The 17293-nt window shown below is 43.0% G+C and overlaps 1 protein-coding gene across 4 annotated transcripts in view; it reads right to left on the reverse strand.

Annotated features, from left to right (window-relative positions):
- Nucleotides 1-379: 379 nt before the first annotated feature.
- fra (neogenin protein frazzled) overlaps nt 380-17293 on the reverse strand; it is a 111320-nt gene continuing 94406 nt past the window's right edge. Inside the window, exons 3-24 of one of the 4 annotated variants that reach the window (XM_089597966.1) lie at nt 13505-13635; nt 12842-13006; nt 11573-11695; nt 10829-10994; nt 10023-10150; nt 9283-9442; nt 7953-8068; nt 6194-6671; nt 5713-5863; nt 5455-5583; nt 5165-5368; nt 4786-5077; nt 4550-4708; nt 4261-4466; nt 4002-4157; nt 3433-3926; nt 3122-3354; nt 2764-2865; nt 2365-2576; nt 2066-2279; nt 1846-1982; nt 380-1556 (exon numbers count right to left, since the gene is read on the reverse strand). In XM_089597966.1, the coding sequence (XP_089454092.1) occupies nt 1458-1556; nt 1846-1982; nt 2066-2279; nt 2365-2576; nt 2764-2865; nt 3122-3354; nt 3433-3926; nt 4002-4157; nt 4261-4466; nt 4550-4708; nt 4786-5077; nt 5165-5368; nt 5455-5583; nt 5713-5863; nt 6194-6671; nt 7953-8068; nt 9283-9442; nt 10023-10150; nt 10829-10994; nt 11573-11695; nt 12842-13006; nt 13505-13635 (4255 nt within the window). In that variant the 3' untranslated portion in view covers nt 380-1457. Of the gene's footprint in view, nt 1557-1845; nt 1983-2065; nt 2280-2364; nt 2577-2763; nt 2866-3121; nt 3355-3432; nt 3927-4001; nt 4158-4260; nt 4467-4549; nt 4709-4785; nt 5078-5164; nt 5369-5454; nt 5584-5712; nt 5864-6193; nt 6672-7952; nt 8069-9282; nt 9443-10022; nt 10151-10828; nt 10998-11572; nt 11696-12841; nt 13007-13504; nt 13636-17293 lie in introns of all 4 variants that reach the window. The other 3 variants (XM_089597968.1, XM_089597965.1, XM_089597967.1) reach the window with 3 other exon arrangements.

The raw sequence follows: 17293 nt of genomic DNA on the forward strand, positions 1-17293 counted from the left end.
TCTTATCGATTTTAGATTAAAAATTTGTGTAAAAACGAGACGTAACTAATACAGATCTTTCTCATACGTAATAAAAACTACATTAACATATGATTGAAATAATTGTGCGGAATTACTCATCCCTTCACGAAAGTCTGGCTTCTCTTTGTTTATTTATGATACATAATTATTTTACAACGAAACCAAACTTTTCAAATCAAATCTACATACACTCTTCCATTGCTGCTTGAACACTTTTATTTTACATCCACACTCGATGATTTCTAAGAAATTTTTTTTCATCCAATGAGATCATAATACTAAACGACTAACATTACGGAGAGGAAAAAATACATAAAATCTTTCCGATTAATCGTCCGAGTTGCGCTTTTGACATTAATTTTTTATTTTTTTTTTTTATTTATTTATTTTTTTTTAAGAAAAGCAAAGCAGATTAACGTTATTTGTAAGACGTGTTAAAAATTGTTTTTTGTGCTTCTCTTTTACAAGTTTCATTTTATAGCTTACATTTGTCGTTCCGCATATCTTTTTCTGACTTTTATTTGTAAGAAATAAAAGAACAGTCACAGTGAAACAAACAATTAGTTCGTAATCATTGCTAGAAAGGATAAATCTCTTCTTGTTGTCTTCAAATGAAGGTGACATACCTCGTAGTATTTTAAATATGGCAGCTTGTAGCTTTTGTAGAATCAAGTCTTGTGGTTCACAAAGTTATCGATGCGATGTCGATACATGCAATAACTCATAAAGGATGTCCGATTAGCACAATACAGTGTTCGCACGCAATAACTTTTGATTAAAATGTCGTTCTTTTACATAGTCATGCACAGAAACGTGGCCTGGCATTTGTAGCCATAGAGGAGATGTTTGAATATGATTCTTAGTCACAATGTCAACGCGAACCGTTAAAGCTGTGAAGAGACAAAAATGCACAAACACATCTAGGCTCACCTCAGTGCGCACTCCCACTTAGCTGCAAGAAGATTACATTTGCGTTAAAAAATACTTTTTCTTAAAAAAAAAAAGAAAAAAAAAAACCCAACAAACGTAGCACTCAAGTCTTTCGTATGCGTATTGTATACATCAAGTCTAGCTTATCCAAAGCTATTTGATTTTGATGGCAAGTCCACTTAGTTTAACATGTCAATGCTTGCGAGTATCATGCCAGCACGCTGCATAAGAAAGTGCGAGGAAACGTGGATTTTCGAGCGAGGAAACATTGTTTCACGTCGTGCAGGATACTGTAAAAACCATAAAGCAAAACAACAGCCGTCGAGTCGTCTTTGCTCTCTCTCTTTCTCTTTCGTCCTCTTGTCGTATATGCATACCGTCTTTAACGGGGTAGTTTTCTCTTTTTCTTTAAAAAAGCAAACGATAGCATGGTCGTATGTATGCAGTCTATCCGATTAACGGGGATGGCACGTGCTTATATTTTTTTTGTTTAATAGGATTCACTCTTAGCATTCAAACTCGGATGCAGTTATGGCATTCAGGTCTTTCATGAGTCCTTCAAGATTCGCCATCTCCTGATTCAACTCTTCTGTGCTATATGACGGCTGTGGAAAGATAAAGGGTCACGCAAAATGTTACTGCTCAAGCGAATCATTAATTTTGTTTTCCAAGTTAGTTGTATTTGTTATTTCAAGAGAAAATTGCAAGTTTACCCTGTTTAAAAAGAGCAAATTTACAAATCATTCAGCCATTTGATTGTACTTTGCGATAATTATTTGTCTTCAAATCGGGAATTTCGGATAAAAAACGCATGCATGTTTCTCTTGCAAATGAGCGTAAGACTCAGAGAAGTTTGTCATGGATGTTTCAGGATAAAGCTTAGAGAAAATTTACCTTTAACCGTTCTATTTCTTCTGGAGTGTGGTTGGTATTCGACACTGAAGCCAGTCTGTTTTTAATTAATTGACTTGAACCTGCGACCTTTTTGTAAGGACTTCCCGATATCGTTGGTCTAACAGTAACTTGAGAAACTGTAAAAAAAGCCCATCGAATTATTTAATCATTGCCTTTTCATGTCAAGTAAGAAATATTATTTCTGAAAAATGAACCAAACCTCCGTGTTTCTGTTGAGCGGGCGTCGATGGCGCCGACTGTGGAGGTGGGGCAGGTACGCTGAAACTCTTCAGAGGGTGCCCCTGCAGCCGTTTGGCACTGTTGGTTTCGGAACCTCCGGTGCAGCTAGTTCCCGACTGGCCGCTATCCCCGTAGCCGCTTGAAGTGTACTGCGAAGTCGCGTTGTACGACTGTGGCCCTCCTGAACTGTACAACTGTTGCAAGCAAATAAAGAATCAGCGTTAAAAAATCCAATAGACTTAATTGCGGTCGAGACTCGATGTAACCGATGTAACGTACCTGCGTTTGAAGCGGCTCGTATGAGTTGGTTAAATTACAGGAGTCTGGGCTGGATTCCGGGGTGGGTTCCAAAGTTATGTGGGCTCGGCTCAGGCTGTATTGGGCCACCGTTCGTGGATAATTTTGCCTTATAGACGGCACGTCCGAGCACGAACTGTGGATGGTCTGCTGGGACATGCTGCTGTTGACGATTGGCGTAGCTGTGGCTATTGCTGGGGGAAAAAAAAACACTTTGTTAGATAAGGTGGAAATTGCGAATAACATGAAACTTTGTAAGTAGTGCTCAAATCAAAAAAAATCGGAATGAAATAAAAATATTGATGTTTGAAGCTTGAATGTCTGCCCGTTTATCGCATGGTTATCCAAGTTTTATGAGACAATCATGTTTTAGTTACTTACGCTGGTGTAAAGGTGCACTGTCAACTGGAAGTGTAATGAGTTTAGATTTGTGGCTGCCCCGACTGTGTTGTCTACTCAATGTAGAACATTTTTCTTCAGTGCCTGGTGTTTTGTGATAAAATGAACCAAGGATTTAAAATTAAAAAGTAATAAATGTATGATGAAAATCAATAAAAAGAGAAATAATAAAATAATAAATGTAGTGCTCATGTTGTGCGGATAATTATGTAATTTTTTTTTTTTTTTTATTCACAGCAAGCTACTACAATACTGTATTGTATTGTTCAACGAACGTATGAAAGCGTATTAAACAATACCCATATTGTAACTTTGCCGTGTATATAAACATAAAACATACCCATGTAACTTGGAATATAAGTACGCTTGTCCAACGAGCTGGAATTGCCGTGAATCGAATTGTCTTGGTTGTAATCGGTATTGCCCGATCGCGGTAGAGTATTGCTCGTGACGCTAGTCGATGCTTCGCCGTTTCCAATATTTTTCTCCAACGCTTTCAATTCCATTTGATCGTGATGAATCCATAGATCGGGAGGCTTAATGTTGGTTTTGATGTTTGTATCTTTGAGGTACCTGTGAATACACATGTATTTGAGCATTTAGTTTGTCACACGTATTGAAAGTTTTATTAGAATCATTTGTAAACCATACCCTTTCTTTCCATCGGGTGAACTTGGACTTTGTCGGCAACAAAGAAGAACAACAACAACAGACACGCCGGTGATGAATAACACGGAGCACCCGATTATGATGTAGATCAGCATATTGGACAATCCTCGGTTACCTTCCAGAGTCTTAAAAGACACTGTGGTGGAAAATGGTCCGTAGCCCTTGGTGTTTCGAGCTTGAATCTTGAAGTAATACGTCGTGCTAGGCTGAAGCTCGGTTGACAACACGTACTCGGTTTTATCGCCGACCACAGCCTCGGCCTTCCAGTCCCGGTCGTTTTTCGTATTGTCCGTCGTGTAAGAAATGATGTACCCATTGATATCTCCGTTGGATTGTTTTGGCGGCAACCAACGCAGCAAAACCGATCTCGGATAGTCCTCGATGTTGACTACGGTCAAATCACGCGGCGACGAAGCTGGTTTCACCTCGGTTGTCTTATTCAGGACCACCATACTCCACGGCGACTCTCGTCGACCCTAAGCACCAGACAATTTTCGTTTCAAAAACATTGCTCTCTGGTAAAACCAAAAATATCCCGAATATAGACGTACCTTGACAACTTTTACGGTGAATTCGTACTCCGTGTTTGGTTTCAGATCGTGGATCATGCAATTCAAGTCCGTCGCGTTGTAATACTTGTACCGTGGATTGTTACTTCGGTGATAGGACGTGTACCGCACGACGTAGTGACGGTTATCCGTGATGTACTTTGAATAGAAAAAAAAAAAAAAAAGATTTAATAAGCAAAATCATACTACCTATCACCTTACGAGGAGCCTCGCAGCACACGAAAAGGTAAAAGACGCATACCTGATTTTTCGAAAGCGTCATGTCGGTCCAGTAGAGTACGACCGTGCTGTGCGACATAACGATGGCCTTAAGGCCAACCGGAGGCGTCAGAGGCGCGGCACTTTCGGGTGTCGACCTCTCGATCGTCTTCACATTCTCGTACGCCGGCGTTCCCTCGCCAGCTTCGTTTTTCGCTCTCAGCGTTATCACGTACTCGGAATTTGGCTCTGGGAATGGACAACGCAACCAAATGTTGTTATATATATAACGTATTCCCCTTTTACCATCGAAACACCCGTATTGTACTCACTGAGATTCTCAATAGTGTAGAAGCGCTGCTTGCCGTCCAAGACTTTCTTGTACTCGTCGGGCACGCCCTTTCCCCAAGTGAGGACGTACCCCCTAACCTTGATGGTCTGATCCTTCGGAGGTCCCCACCAAACCAGTATAGAATCCGACATTGCCTTGGCTAAAAGCGAATCGAAACGTTACAGCAAAACTGGACGATACGATGGGCATACAAACAAATAAATTGTATACACAGACTTTTGAGATTAGTCGGCACGTTGGGCACGTCACTCTCGGACAAAACGTTCTCGTAGGTCTCGATGTCCTGCCACTCGGAGCAAGGCCCGGTCCCGTTGACGTTGAACGCGCAGACCCTCACCTGGTAGCTCACATTCTTCTCCAGCCGGCTGAGCACGTGCATCCGCTGGTTGCCCTCCGTCACCTCGACGGCGGTGGGCGAACGCCGGTCGGCCGGCCGGTACCTTATCTTGTACCCGGTTATTATGCCGTTTTGTCCCTCCGCCGGTGGCTCCCACCTTATGATGACGCTCTACGGTAGAAAAAAAAACCCCCAAATTTTGTGAACAAACGCTGGATTGGCATTGATGACATCAGGAGCACACCATAATATACGTACGGTCGAGCTGGCCGCTTCGACGGTGACGTTGGGCGGACTGGATGGCGGGGCGCTGTAGGTCCTAACTCGGATCTCGCCGGTCGAGGCACCCGGTCCGTTGTCGTTGACCGCCTGAACCCAGATATTGTATTCCTGGTAGGGCGCGAGGTCCGTCAGCTCGTAAGCCGTGTTGGTCGTGTTCCTCTTGACCTCCTCGTTGTCGCCCTGCGGGTGGGAAACAAGAGAGAGAGAGAGAGAGAGTCAACTATCGATCAACGACACACGTGTATAGGTGCAACAACGATGCCCACCTCGGCGTAAGTGATGAGGTAACTGGTGATCCGGCCATTAATCACGGCCGGCTCCTCCCACGTGAGGGCCACGCTCTTGCTGCTCGTCGCCCAACCCTTGAGGTTCAGAGGCTGGCTCGGCACGTTGGGCTTCACAGGGGAAACAATATATCGCATCAAACTCTCGCCAATCATGCAGTCCAAGCGGATGCAAATGGGACAAAATAACGTTGGAGGGAAAAAAAAGAAGGAGGAAGAAAATCATCGGTTAAAACTCACCTCTGACTCTGTGGTAAGTTGCAACACCTTGCTCGAGGCACTGAAGACGTTGCTAACGTTGGCCACGGCCCGAAACTGGTAACTCGTCCCTGGCTGGAGTCCGCTTATGGTGACGGTTGTCTCCTTGTGGGGAGTTCGCTCGATCCTCTCCCTAAACAACGGGCACACCGATAACGCGCTAGCTACGATAATCAAGATGCCGGATAACGCCGAGGAGTAAGCCGACTCTCTGGGAGGGAGATGGACACAATGAACCATCGATCGATCTCGCGTTTACTTTTTTTTTTTTTTGTTTGGCGCAAAGGGTGTCAATTGCTTGTACAAGCTTAATCCGATCGAACGGGCTGTATCGACTCCCTACCTCCCGGACTTAATCCACTTATCGGAAGAGCGGCTTATGCGCGGATAAGGGATCAGGTGGTGTGATGTACCCTATACGTAGGAGGGGTGGAAAAGATAAAAGAAGAAAGAGTGGACCTACCTCTCGAATCCCTCCTGCTTGTAGTAGATGAGGTAGTTGGTGACTTCGGCGTTGGGGAGATCGGGTTCCTGCCACTTGAGGACGACGAACCGGCTGTTGACGAGCTCGCTGCTGAGGTTCCTGGGCGCCGAGGGCGGGGCGGCGGCCTCGCCGAAGCTCAGGGGGTCGAAGTTGTCGGCTGCAACGGTGGGATCGTAGGGAGGCTCGAAGGGAAAATTGGCGACCGGCAACTGCTGGCCGAAGGGACTGTTGAGCAAGTCGGCCGGGTCGTCGGACGGGTTGACCGAGAGGGCCGGGTTGGGCGTGTACGCGGACGAGGTGTGGCCCAAGAGGGTGCTCGGGTGCTGCCACGTGCTGTTGGACAGCAGCCGGTGGGGCAGCTTTTTTTTCGACACCACCGACGACGGGCCCTTCACTGGCCCGTCTTTTTTCTCCGAGGCCGACTTGCGCATCGAGCCCTTTCGCTCTTTTTCTTTTTCTTTTTTTTTTTTGCCGGTTGCGGTCGCCGTGGTATGCAATTTTTTTGTTTTTCAACAGTTAGCATGCAAACGACGGTTAGTACATCGACGAGCGTGGGACAACGAACAGGCAGGCAGGCAGGTGTCCGGGCAAGAGAGGATGATAAAAGAGAGAGGGTGGGCGGGGAAAAAATACAAAATTAAAAAAATGGCTCTCTGATCGGAAATTAAATCGAGGCTTTGCTTGCTTTCTCAAAGGTATAACAAGTTTTAATTGGGATTTTCGCGAGTAAATTCCTATGTCTTCTTCTTTTTTTTTCCAACGCAAATTGCGAGCCCGGCCTTTGAGAAAACAATTAAACGAAAAAATCATGATTGAAATAAAATGCAAAATAAATCATATGTACGTGTGCTTTTTATAAATGTTTTTTTTTTTTTTTTTTTTTTCAAAATGAAAATCGTTTATAAAAAAAACAAAAAGGATACGTGTATCATCGGACTGTGGGATGACAGTATATTATATACGACAGAGCAACGGACACGTTTACAATACCAATGGTCTCTATAGGGGAGGGATACCTACTCCAATCAACGACAAAAGTCTCATCCAACACTCGACTGGCGCGCGACGACAATGAACAAAAACTCATCAACACCAAGAGAATAGAAAAAAAAAAGAGCACTCCAACAATAGTCTACCAATAACGTCGCGCATTCCAAAATACCCGCACTCTCGGAATACACACAGGCATCTCAACGATTTCCAGCAGCGGATACACTTGGCCGGAGGAAAAAAAAAAAAAGTAACTCGCCGCCTTGCGAGAGAGTGCAACAACCAGTCGAGCACATGTTGTATACATATAATCGTAAACAGTCATCTACAACTCGGTCGGCAGCTCAGTTTTTTTTTTTTTTTTTTCATTTCCCCTCGTTTTCATTCACGTACACCGGAGTACGTGTGTCTGCATGGCATAGCGCGTATCGCTGCGACAGGCACGAAACACCGCATTAACAAATTAACTCGGCGAACGTATGTATATATATATATATGTCGCCGATCCGAATAAATCTGCGCGCACACGCGTATAAGTATACGATGGAAAATCGCTCGTGTAAATTAGCCGCGCGGACATCGAAGGTATTGAAATAAAAAGACACGCGCGCGAGTATAAATTGTGCAATTGAAAGGAAAAGAAAAAAAGAAAAAGAAACACGTCTACACGACATACATATACTTTAGACACTTATATACATATAATATGTACACGATGGAAAATAAAAAGAGTTATAAGTGTACTCACTCGGTTGATGAATGGCGAGCCGAGCCGATGCCTGCACACTACCGGCCGGATTGGTGCCCATGCACTGGAAGATGCCCGCGTCTATGCTGAGCAGGCCGTTTATCCTGAGATTGTATCTGCCAAAACACAGAGACACGCGCTCTTTTAACGTTTTATATACCTGCATGTGATGTGCAAATGTATAAATATATACACGTCCAAAGTTACAAACGCCGAAAACACAAGCTTTATGGTGAGTATATACAACGACGACAAAACAATCTCCTCTTTCTCCTCTGGTTTGTTTGCACGCGTGAAATGGAGGGAAAAGTAGCGCGAGGGTACACAAATACATACATATATATATATATGCATGAATGCACAAAAGTAGGTATACACACCGATCGGAGAGTACTGTTATTGTAGGAGCCTACGGCGCGGAAATTGTGTCGCGAGTTTGGTGCCATTTGGAGCGGAAAATTTATTTCGGCCAGACATTTACAAGCAGGGCCCTCGCGACCGAGTGATGCTTTTTGCTCGGCTCGATATCGAGATTTCTTCTTTTTTTTTTTTTTCAATTCCTCTTCTTCGCGTCGCGCTCGATTAATTTACCCCTTACAATGGAAGTGGAGTCACGTCGCGCTATACACGCCAATCTGTTTTATTACGATGATTTGTTTTTCTTCTTCCCTAGCTCGCAATTAGCAAGAGACAAACAAATCGCGCTTTTTTTTGTATTATGCGCACGACTCGTTGACGAACTGATTCATGCGATTACCGCGAACAAAGGCCAAAAAAGATCGGGGGAGGGGGAGGTGCTTAATTAACGCGAAACAATTCGATGGAAAGAAGCCCCATTGGGAACTTTTAATTGCAAAACTCGGGCGATTTTTGGCTTATGGATGATGCGTGTATCACGGTGAGTCGGAAAACTATTGGCCATCGGTTGCACAGTGGGTGAATGGGGCCCGACTCGGCTGCGATGTATACCTACTAAACGTATTTTGAAACTTTTAATTAAGCCGAGGAGGAAGAAAGGGGGGAGAAGCTCGAGCGCGCGATAATAGATTCGCGAAACCCATTGTGAGGGGGCTCGGGAACTTTTAATTGGATAAAAAATGATGGTAGGGGGATCGAAGGAAGAAGAAAAAAAAAAAAAAAAAAAAACAGAAACATGACAACCGAGCAATTTGTCGTTGAGCGGGTATCTCGTTTTGTATACGGGTGTCCCCGAGCTCGGGGGATTTTTCACGAAATTTCCTCGCTCGGGTCTTTAAAAATCACTCGTGAGAAGATACGAGTCCCCCCTCCCCCCATGGGGCTCTGGTATGAATTTGTCATGTATACCAACCCGTTCGTGAGTTGCCAGTAAGTGCTGAGCTTGATCCGCTCGCCGTTCTTGAGCCAATGGACCGTAGGCGGTGGCTTGCCGTAAATCTCGCACTCGAACTCGAGGTCCTGGCGCTCGCTCGCCTCTCTGTCCTGGGGCCTTTTGACGAACCTCGGCGGTACTTTGTTGGGAAAAGAAAAATATATTTAGTTAAAAAAAAAACAAAAAAACACGTTACACCCACGGGTAGAGTGGCGAGGGGCTGTGCACTGTTCAACACTGATAGAAAAAAAAATGGTAAAAATTACCGTGCTGGAATGGTAATCTGGTATCATTCCGTCGTCTGGAGACTTTTTACTTTTGCCAACCTCATTTTTACCGGACAGTACTTTCCATCGTACAAACAGTGAAAATTATCGTTCAGATAGTAAACAGTCTCTAGATGACCGAACACTATACCAGATTACCATTCTAGCACGATAATGTTTACCATTTTTTTTTCTATCAATGATGTCATCTCAGAAAAGACTTCAAAAGTTATTTAAAGTCACGTAAAGTCTTTAAGAGCCTACAAAATGTCATAAATGCCTTTGTTGGTCTTTCGAAAGATTCCAAAGTCGCGCAAGACTTTTGAAGACTTTAGCGTCTCCTTAAGTTATTTTTTTAGACATCGCAAAAGCCTCGACTTTCGAGTGCACGGCCCCTCGGTCATACACAATAATTGTATTGGCAGATACTGAAAATGTAGTGTATAGTTATACCTTGGACGACGACCTCGGCCACCTCGTCGAGGGTGTCGACGTCGTTCTTGGCGCGGCATTGGTACGAGCCCGTGTCCTCCTCCGCGACGTCTTTGATCATCAGACTGGACGCCGCGACCGTTTGATACCTGAGGGACAAGTTGTTTAACGTTACTCCAACGTTTTCTCGAGCTCGAAGCCGATGGGGCATACATTTTTTACCGGTCGACACAACGCCTCGGTCACGTATGTAGTTTTTATACGTCCAAGAAAAAATCATCGAAAACATCACTTTTTTTTTTTTTACAAGCGCGTCAAGTTAATTTTACGTCCTCTTCGGCCGTAAATCCTTGATATAATTCCGTTTGGTTATTCCAGAAATGCCGTGATCGCGCATTTTGTAAATGGGTATGAATTTAAATAACAGGCATACACCTGTAACTACGACACCCGCGCGGTTGCTCGTAATACCCCAACTGCCGAGAGCTGTCCAAACGAGTTGTCGAAAATATCGATCGGCCGTTGGGTTTTGCAATGCAAAACGGAAGTTTGCTTAAGCGTCCAAAGAGTGCACGTGGCAGCCAATAAACAAGTTTCGCGTGTCTACACAACAGAGCCGGTCACCATCGGCTTTTCCTTCTTCACCGAGAATCCGTGCGCCCGTCCAACTCATTTAAAATTCAAACGACGCGAGTATACAGTGTTCGAGAAGACGCTCCACCCGACAAATTCGTTTTAAGCAGCCTTTCAACGCGAGAGCCTTGTATCTTTCCACTTGGCTCGGATTAAGGGCTTGGCTGCAAACGATGAGAGAGTGCTCGAATTACCTCGTGTCCAGAGCGGCGAGGTCGATCGAGGTGCCGTCCTTCAGCCAGTAGACGTCGGGTTTCGGGTTCCCGTTTGCGGCGCACTCCAGCGTCACCGTCGACTTTTCCACAGCGACCACCCGACTGAAGGGCTTCGCCACGAAGACTGGCGCGCTCTCGCCCTCCTCTACTTTTCGATCGACGGAGAACAGGTTGGTTAGTTTTTTTTTTTTTTTTTTTTTTTTTTTTTTTTTTTTTCCACGCAGTCAAAGTGTACGATATTTGGTGCAGACGGCCGAGCTGGTCTGACTCTCGAAGATAAGAGTGGAGAGGGTGGCTCCCCCCCTTAGTCACACCTATTGTTTTTTCAAGAGGGTGGGAGTCGCGTTTGTCAAAACAATCGGTTATTCCGATCGGAACCTTCCCTCCTTCGTTCGATGACTAGGGGGGTGTGGTAATACGAGCCACCCCTGTATATTTTACTCCTCGAAAGTCAAAACTTTCAACTCTTTAGACCTTAGTTTTAAGAGGATATAAGTGAGCGATACGTTGTTTTAGTTAAGTGGAAGAGAAAAGTTGGACGTTTAACAAGCTTGGGAAAATTACAGGGCGATGTGGATCGTCTGTGCCAACAAGGTGTTACTATATGTTTAAAATTATTTGGCGCTCGAAAATTGCATAACTTAAAGGTTGCACGTATGATAAATAACGCGTTGAACAATTTAAATTTGACATTGCGTCGTGGGCCATATCGGCGGTACTTACCGATGTCGCTGGTCTGAAGGGTTAGCTGTGCCTTGTTGCTGAGCCTGAATTGCCCGTATCCGCTTGCGTTGCACCTGTACGAGCCGACGTCTTGCGAGAGCACCTCGTCGATTTCCAGAGCTCCTGTCGAGCAATTTTGAAACGTTTTTTTTTTTTTTTTTTTTGTTTTCTGTTAAGGGAGATTTATATCGGAACGATGGGTGACGCTTCCTACACTTCGTGGCTTCATAATTTTGGGAGAAAACATAGTACAAACGTATTTGCTTTTTTTTTTTTTTCATTTTACAATGCTTCAACCAATGAATGGACGGATTTCACGTGTGGGACCAAAGTGGTTGAGAAACGGGTTTGCAATTCAACTGCACTAGAATCGGATTTGGGTCACGAGTATCTGCTAATGAATGTATTATGGGCCGATCCATCGGAACTTGCTATTGACACTTTTAGTATAGGTACTTTACGACGTAAAAAATACTATGACGGTTCTACAAAATATCACTTGTACCATATTGGAAGAAAATTTGACTTTGGAACTAAATATTAAAAATTCGTTGGTTCAACTCAACTTCAACAAAAATGTTTTGACATAAACCGTGGGACAAATAGTAAACAACTCTTTGACGAATTTTTCGTTTGGACCTTTGACTGTTATTTTGACCCCATATTAAACTCTAAATTGGTCCCTACAGCTCCAATAGACAATAAAAAGTGATTCGTAAATTTACTACCAGCCTTGGGAAAAATCCGAATAGCATTGGCTAGTATACATTTCGGGATGTCAAATATTTTCCAACGCCCACCGTTGTAAAGTTACAAAAAACGTTTTACTATGCATAGTTTGCGCAACATCACTCGAGCGCTTTGAAACCCATCGGTCTATTTCATCTTTATTGTGGCACTTAAATTTCGTCCATCAATAGGTGTTTCAAGTTTTGGCACATTCGCCACACGTACATGATGTAATGGTATTTCTAAGCTTTACGCAAAGATGGACCATAAAAAAGTAAGTAATAATAATAAATGAATAATGATTGCATCACCACCTAATTAAATAGCACAACATAACGAACGAATATGAAACATTTACTCCGGTAGGGTAAGCGCTCGTAACCCCATCACGCGTCCAATGCAGAATCCATGGCATTGTCAAAGCCACAGGAGCCATGGATAAAATAAGGAGGATACCGCAGCTCCGCGAGAGCTTATTGTAGTACACAACGAAAGGGAAGCACCTCGCAAACAATAACGAAAACAAGCATATCCACTTACCTGACGGCATGATCGTCATCCGGCTCTCGTCGAGCAGAAGCGGCTGCTCGTCCTTGAGCCACTGCACGTCCACCCGGTCGCTCGTCGCCAATTTACAGCCCAGGTAGGCTATTTGGCCGGGGTAGACCATCGTGTCTTGGGGCTCGCAATCAAAGCCCGGCAGACCTTTTGGGAGAACCACGTTTAGCCGATCTTACCGTATTGCATTGTATACAATTTTACACCTTTTCACGCGTATATATGTACGATCCAACCGAATCACGTCACGGGTATAGTATATACCACACACGAAAGATAAGAGAATCGGGATGAGTCACGCGTCGATTCGTTAAATATTACAATAGCCGAGAGAGACGGGGGTCGCAAGTATAATATACATGTACGACACTTTTCTCCCGAAAAGAAAGAAAAAGAGGCGTCCTCGTCGTAAACGTGCCATATTGTCCATGCGCTGGTATAATATATTACACGCTCGTGAATCATTCGCGCGCGCAGCGTGTGACGAGAATAAATACTCGTATACCGTCCCTTTATAATATTATATTGTTCGAGCCCTCGTTGCAAGTGAAAAGGCGAAAAACACTAAAACTCGTCCAACGACTCGTCTTTTGATGTGATATGGAAATAAAAAATAGTGATAATAGTGATGACGGTGATACCCACTGGCAATTTTAACGACAGCGGTCCTGGAGGCGATGGAGCCGACGTTTTCGATGGTGGCGAGGCATTGGTAGCTGCCCACGGACTCCTCGTTGGCCGAGCTTATGTACAGCGAACCGTTGGGCAGTTGGCTCCTATACGGACCGAACAAACGGAGGCACATTTATTTTTTATTTTTTTTATATATTGCAGCACAATACACATATATACTATAGAAAGCGGAGAAAAGACTCCCATCAGGCATCGTTAAAAGTCTATTAATGTCGGGACTGCGGCTATTCATCCTGCTCTTCCGCCAGGCGGTCTTTAAATTTATCTCGCTCGCAACAGACGTTGGCGCGTCTGGGTGTATCATCTCCTTGTCTCTCGCTTGATCCGTATCTCTTATCAGCGTGACCGGGATCGGGGGGGTCGGAGTGAACACTCGTGACTTGACTTTTCGTGGGTTGGGTATACTTTACGCTCGGTGAGATTACGGAGCCGATGACAACGATAACGGCTGGGGGTGGGGTTTGAAGAATCATTACAAGGTCATTTACGGCCGCTAAGTGGTTTCTTTTCCCAAAAAATAATACATCATTGCACAATTTGATGCGCGGAAAATACAAATGAATGAGCGAAACGATAATGATATCCAAGTTCGAGTGGCATTGAAAGTGGTAAACTGTTGGATTCAGGTGCGCGTGGAAAACAAAAGCGTCGTATAATCTGAGATGTATGAACACTATGAACGTCATAATATCAAAGATAGTTTTGGTTAATTTTTTGGCTATTGAGTTCGTCATGAAAATTTTTCGAACGACTTCGTGCCTTGAATGACTCATTGAAATCCAAGTGTTGTAGCAAAAGAGGTACACCAAGATATAGACATAAATTACAATGTAGATTATACAAACATTCATAAAATACTCGAAATTGATTTTTTATTTTTTATTTTTTTTTTTTTTTAACTCTAATCACCAAAAACTACTCAATACATTTTTCCGACTGCAAGTTACTTGCATTATCTTTTGATGTAGGAGAGCAGTGTCAAAAAGTACCGAGTGGCATCACGCATCAAAACTTTTTAATGGTAATATATTTTGTGTTTGCAGCATAGAATTAAAATAGGCGCAATCACTCATAATCACATTAGATTAAGATTAGGTTACTGCACACTGTTCATTACATTATAATTAAGTACACGTTTGAAAGCGATAAATATAATTTGATCATGCGTAGCCTAGTTTTGAGGTATAGCCCAAAGTTAAATTTTAAGTTATCGACAATGTCGCTACTAAGACTCGGTTGCTATAGAGTCAGGTTCAAAAATGATAAATTTAATCGTGTGCTATAGATTTTAGTGATTTTTATTAAAAATATATGAATCGCGCACTGAATAATTTCACGGTTGTTCACCAACTATTTCATCAGCTCCAATCCGAGAAATTGTCATCCCAAAAGGATTGACGTCCCCATTGATGCATTAAAGATTTTGAAATATTCACGTCCCAAATATACTTTTCATACTTTCAATTCAACCTTCCTGCACTGTCATTTTTGTCTTTGTTAAAAAAAATTGTAACACTCGATAGATCCGGTGAAAAATAGTTGATGCAATTTGCAAGCTCAAAGGGGTTTGAACAAGTGATTTGTCGTACAAATAAAACTTGTGTCACAAAAGTGGAGAAAAAGCACGGAAGAAAAAAAAAAAAAAAAAAAAAAAAGAAAAAAAGTAAAGCAACCCAAACAAGGGATATAACGAGGCGGAACCGGGGGGCTCCTCGAAAACACGATGCAGCACATGCTCTCGGGCAGCGGAACAGCGACGATGTACACAGTTCAGAAACAGAAGCAGACGGAGCGTCTGGTGTCCGAGTAAATAGAGAAGAAGAGGAGGGGGGGGGGAGATAACGGGTGGTGGCACCGGAGATCACGGGCGTTTATCTCTTTGGGCCGTGGAAGAGACTTTCAGGCGCGCGTGGGTGTGTGCGCACGTATATATACAACACATCGCACCGGCGTGCTATCGAGCCGCAGTGTTGCGGAGATAAGCGGATGAGCGATAAGAGCGCGGGAAAAACGGACCGCGGGGACGGGGGAAGCGGTGTGCTGATGGCACTTCTCGAGTGCCTTTACTCCCCCTTTTTTTTTTCTTCTCTGCAACGTTGCGACAGCGAGAGCTTCTCCGTTACGGTGTCCCTCGACGAAACGATGGTAGCGGATAGAAATTTTATTTTCCTCCGCGACTCGCCGCTTGGAGCCAAGATTTTGCCCGTTTTGTCTCTACGAGCTTTGGTTTCTGTCGGCGGGTCCCTTAGGAACCGCGGCAGTGATAGCGGGATCGCTTTTCTTTTTTTTAAGGGAGTAGTGACGCATATACATGGTAAGTCTGGAGTACATCGTAGTTTCATTGATTCTAAGGACTTTTTTTTTTCACAAAGGCAGGGAACCAGCAAATAAAAGAAGATACAAAAAAAAGGGCCCCTATAATGTGCGTGTTTAGCCGTGACCACGAGACTGTCATTAAGTATACATAGTTTTGCTGCGTGTGCGAGTGGTGTACAATATTGTGGGGCCCCTTTTATATATTGTGCACGGCGCGCGTGCATCAGTAATTTCGAGGCGTATATGCACTCGTAAAAAGGAATCACCGCTCACCGATGGTAATTAGCATCCCATTAGAGGCTCCATTGTGCGCGACCAAGAGTTTATAATTTTATTAGCCCTTTGCGTATTGTGCTTGTGGCATTGGTGGTGCGCCCGTACCATGGCACCGGTGCGTATACTGTTGTTTAATTGTTGCTGATGCTCGAGTCATTGATTTGCTTTACTTCGTTTTTTGTTCCCTCGAATTATGGGCACATTTCAAAGAAAATTTTCCATCGTCTAATTGAACGAACAATTAAACGACAAGTATTTACTTGCAGGAATTTCCGAAACTTGTTGTAATTTTTTTTTTTTTTTTTATTTTAATTTAACAATTACTAGAAAAATCGAGAGTAAAATGAAGTAAAAAATATAAACTTTTTTAAATTTTATTGTGTGTAATTGAGCCTTCTTTGTGAGCACTTGCAGCAAGAAAATTAAAAAGATCTCAGATTTCATGTAATTTTCTCCGCCATGCGCGTACAATCTTACGAGTGTTATACCTTTCGATTGTTGCAGCAGATCAATTTTTTTTTTTTTTTTCATAATTTTCGAGGAACTCGCAAATGGATACTTTTGCGGCATCGCGAAAAAATAACTAATTATATCGATTACAACACAATTTAATTATTAAAATAATAAACCAATCAATGACAGGAATAAGATCCTGATCTTGAAATATTAAGTGACACCGAACTGAAGCCTTTTTTTGTTCGTTGTGTCATTCATTAAGATTGTCTGTTACGTGGTTACAGCTTTGCAGTTTTTTTTTAAATTACGAACGTCGTTTAGAATAAAAAAATAATACCCTAAAAGATATAATGCATATGATAGATGCCAATATAATCAATCAATTATACATATATTATAAGATGTAGAAAAACTATTGTTCACGTAAAATTATCAAACAACGAAATGTAAAAGTATTTTTTAAACGAGTGTATATAGCTTTTAATTTTCCATTGTTATAAAAACTGTTTGAATTCTTGGATAGGCCATGATGATTGGTTGTATCGAATAATAACACTTGCTTGATACTTGATGTCTTTTGTTTTGAAAGACAACTGATTCAAATGCGCGGTGTATAGGGTCGACATAATTGAATGTCCGTGTACCACCAAAATAATATTGCAGAAAAAAAAAAAAAAATAAAACGCTCTAGCC

This window comes from Copidosoma floridanum, unplaced genomic scaffold, assembly GCF_036245765.1.
Source record: "Copidosoma floridanum isolate Cflo_tuat_1 unplaced genomic scaffold, Cflo_Japanese_pri ptg000040l, whole genome shotgun sequence".
In the NCBI taxonomy this organism is placed as follows: domain Eukaryota; kingdom Metazoa; phylum Arthropoda; class Insecta; order Hymenoptera; family Encyrtidae; genus Copidosoma; species Copidosoma floridanum.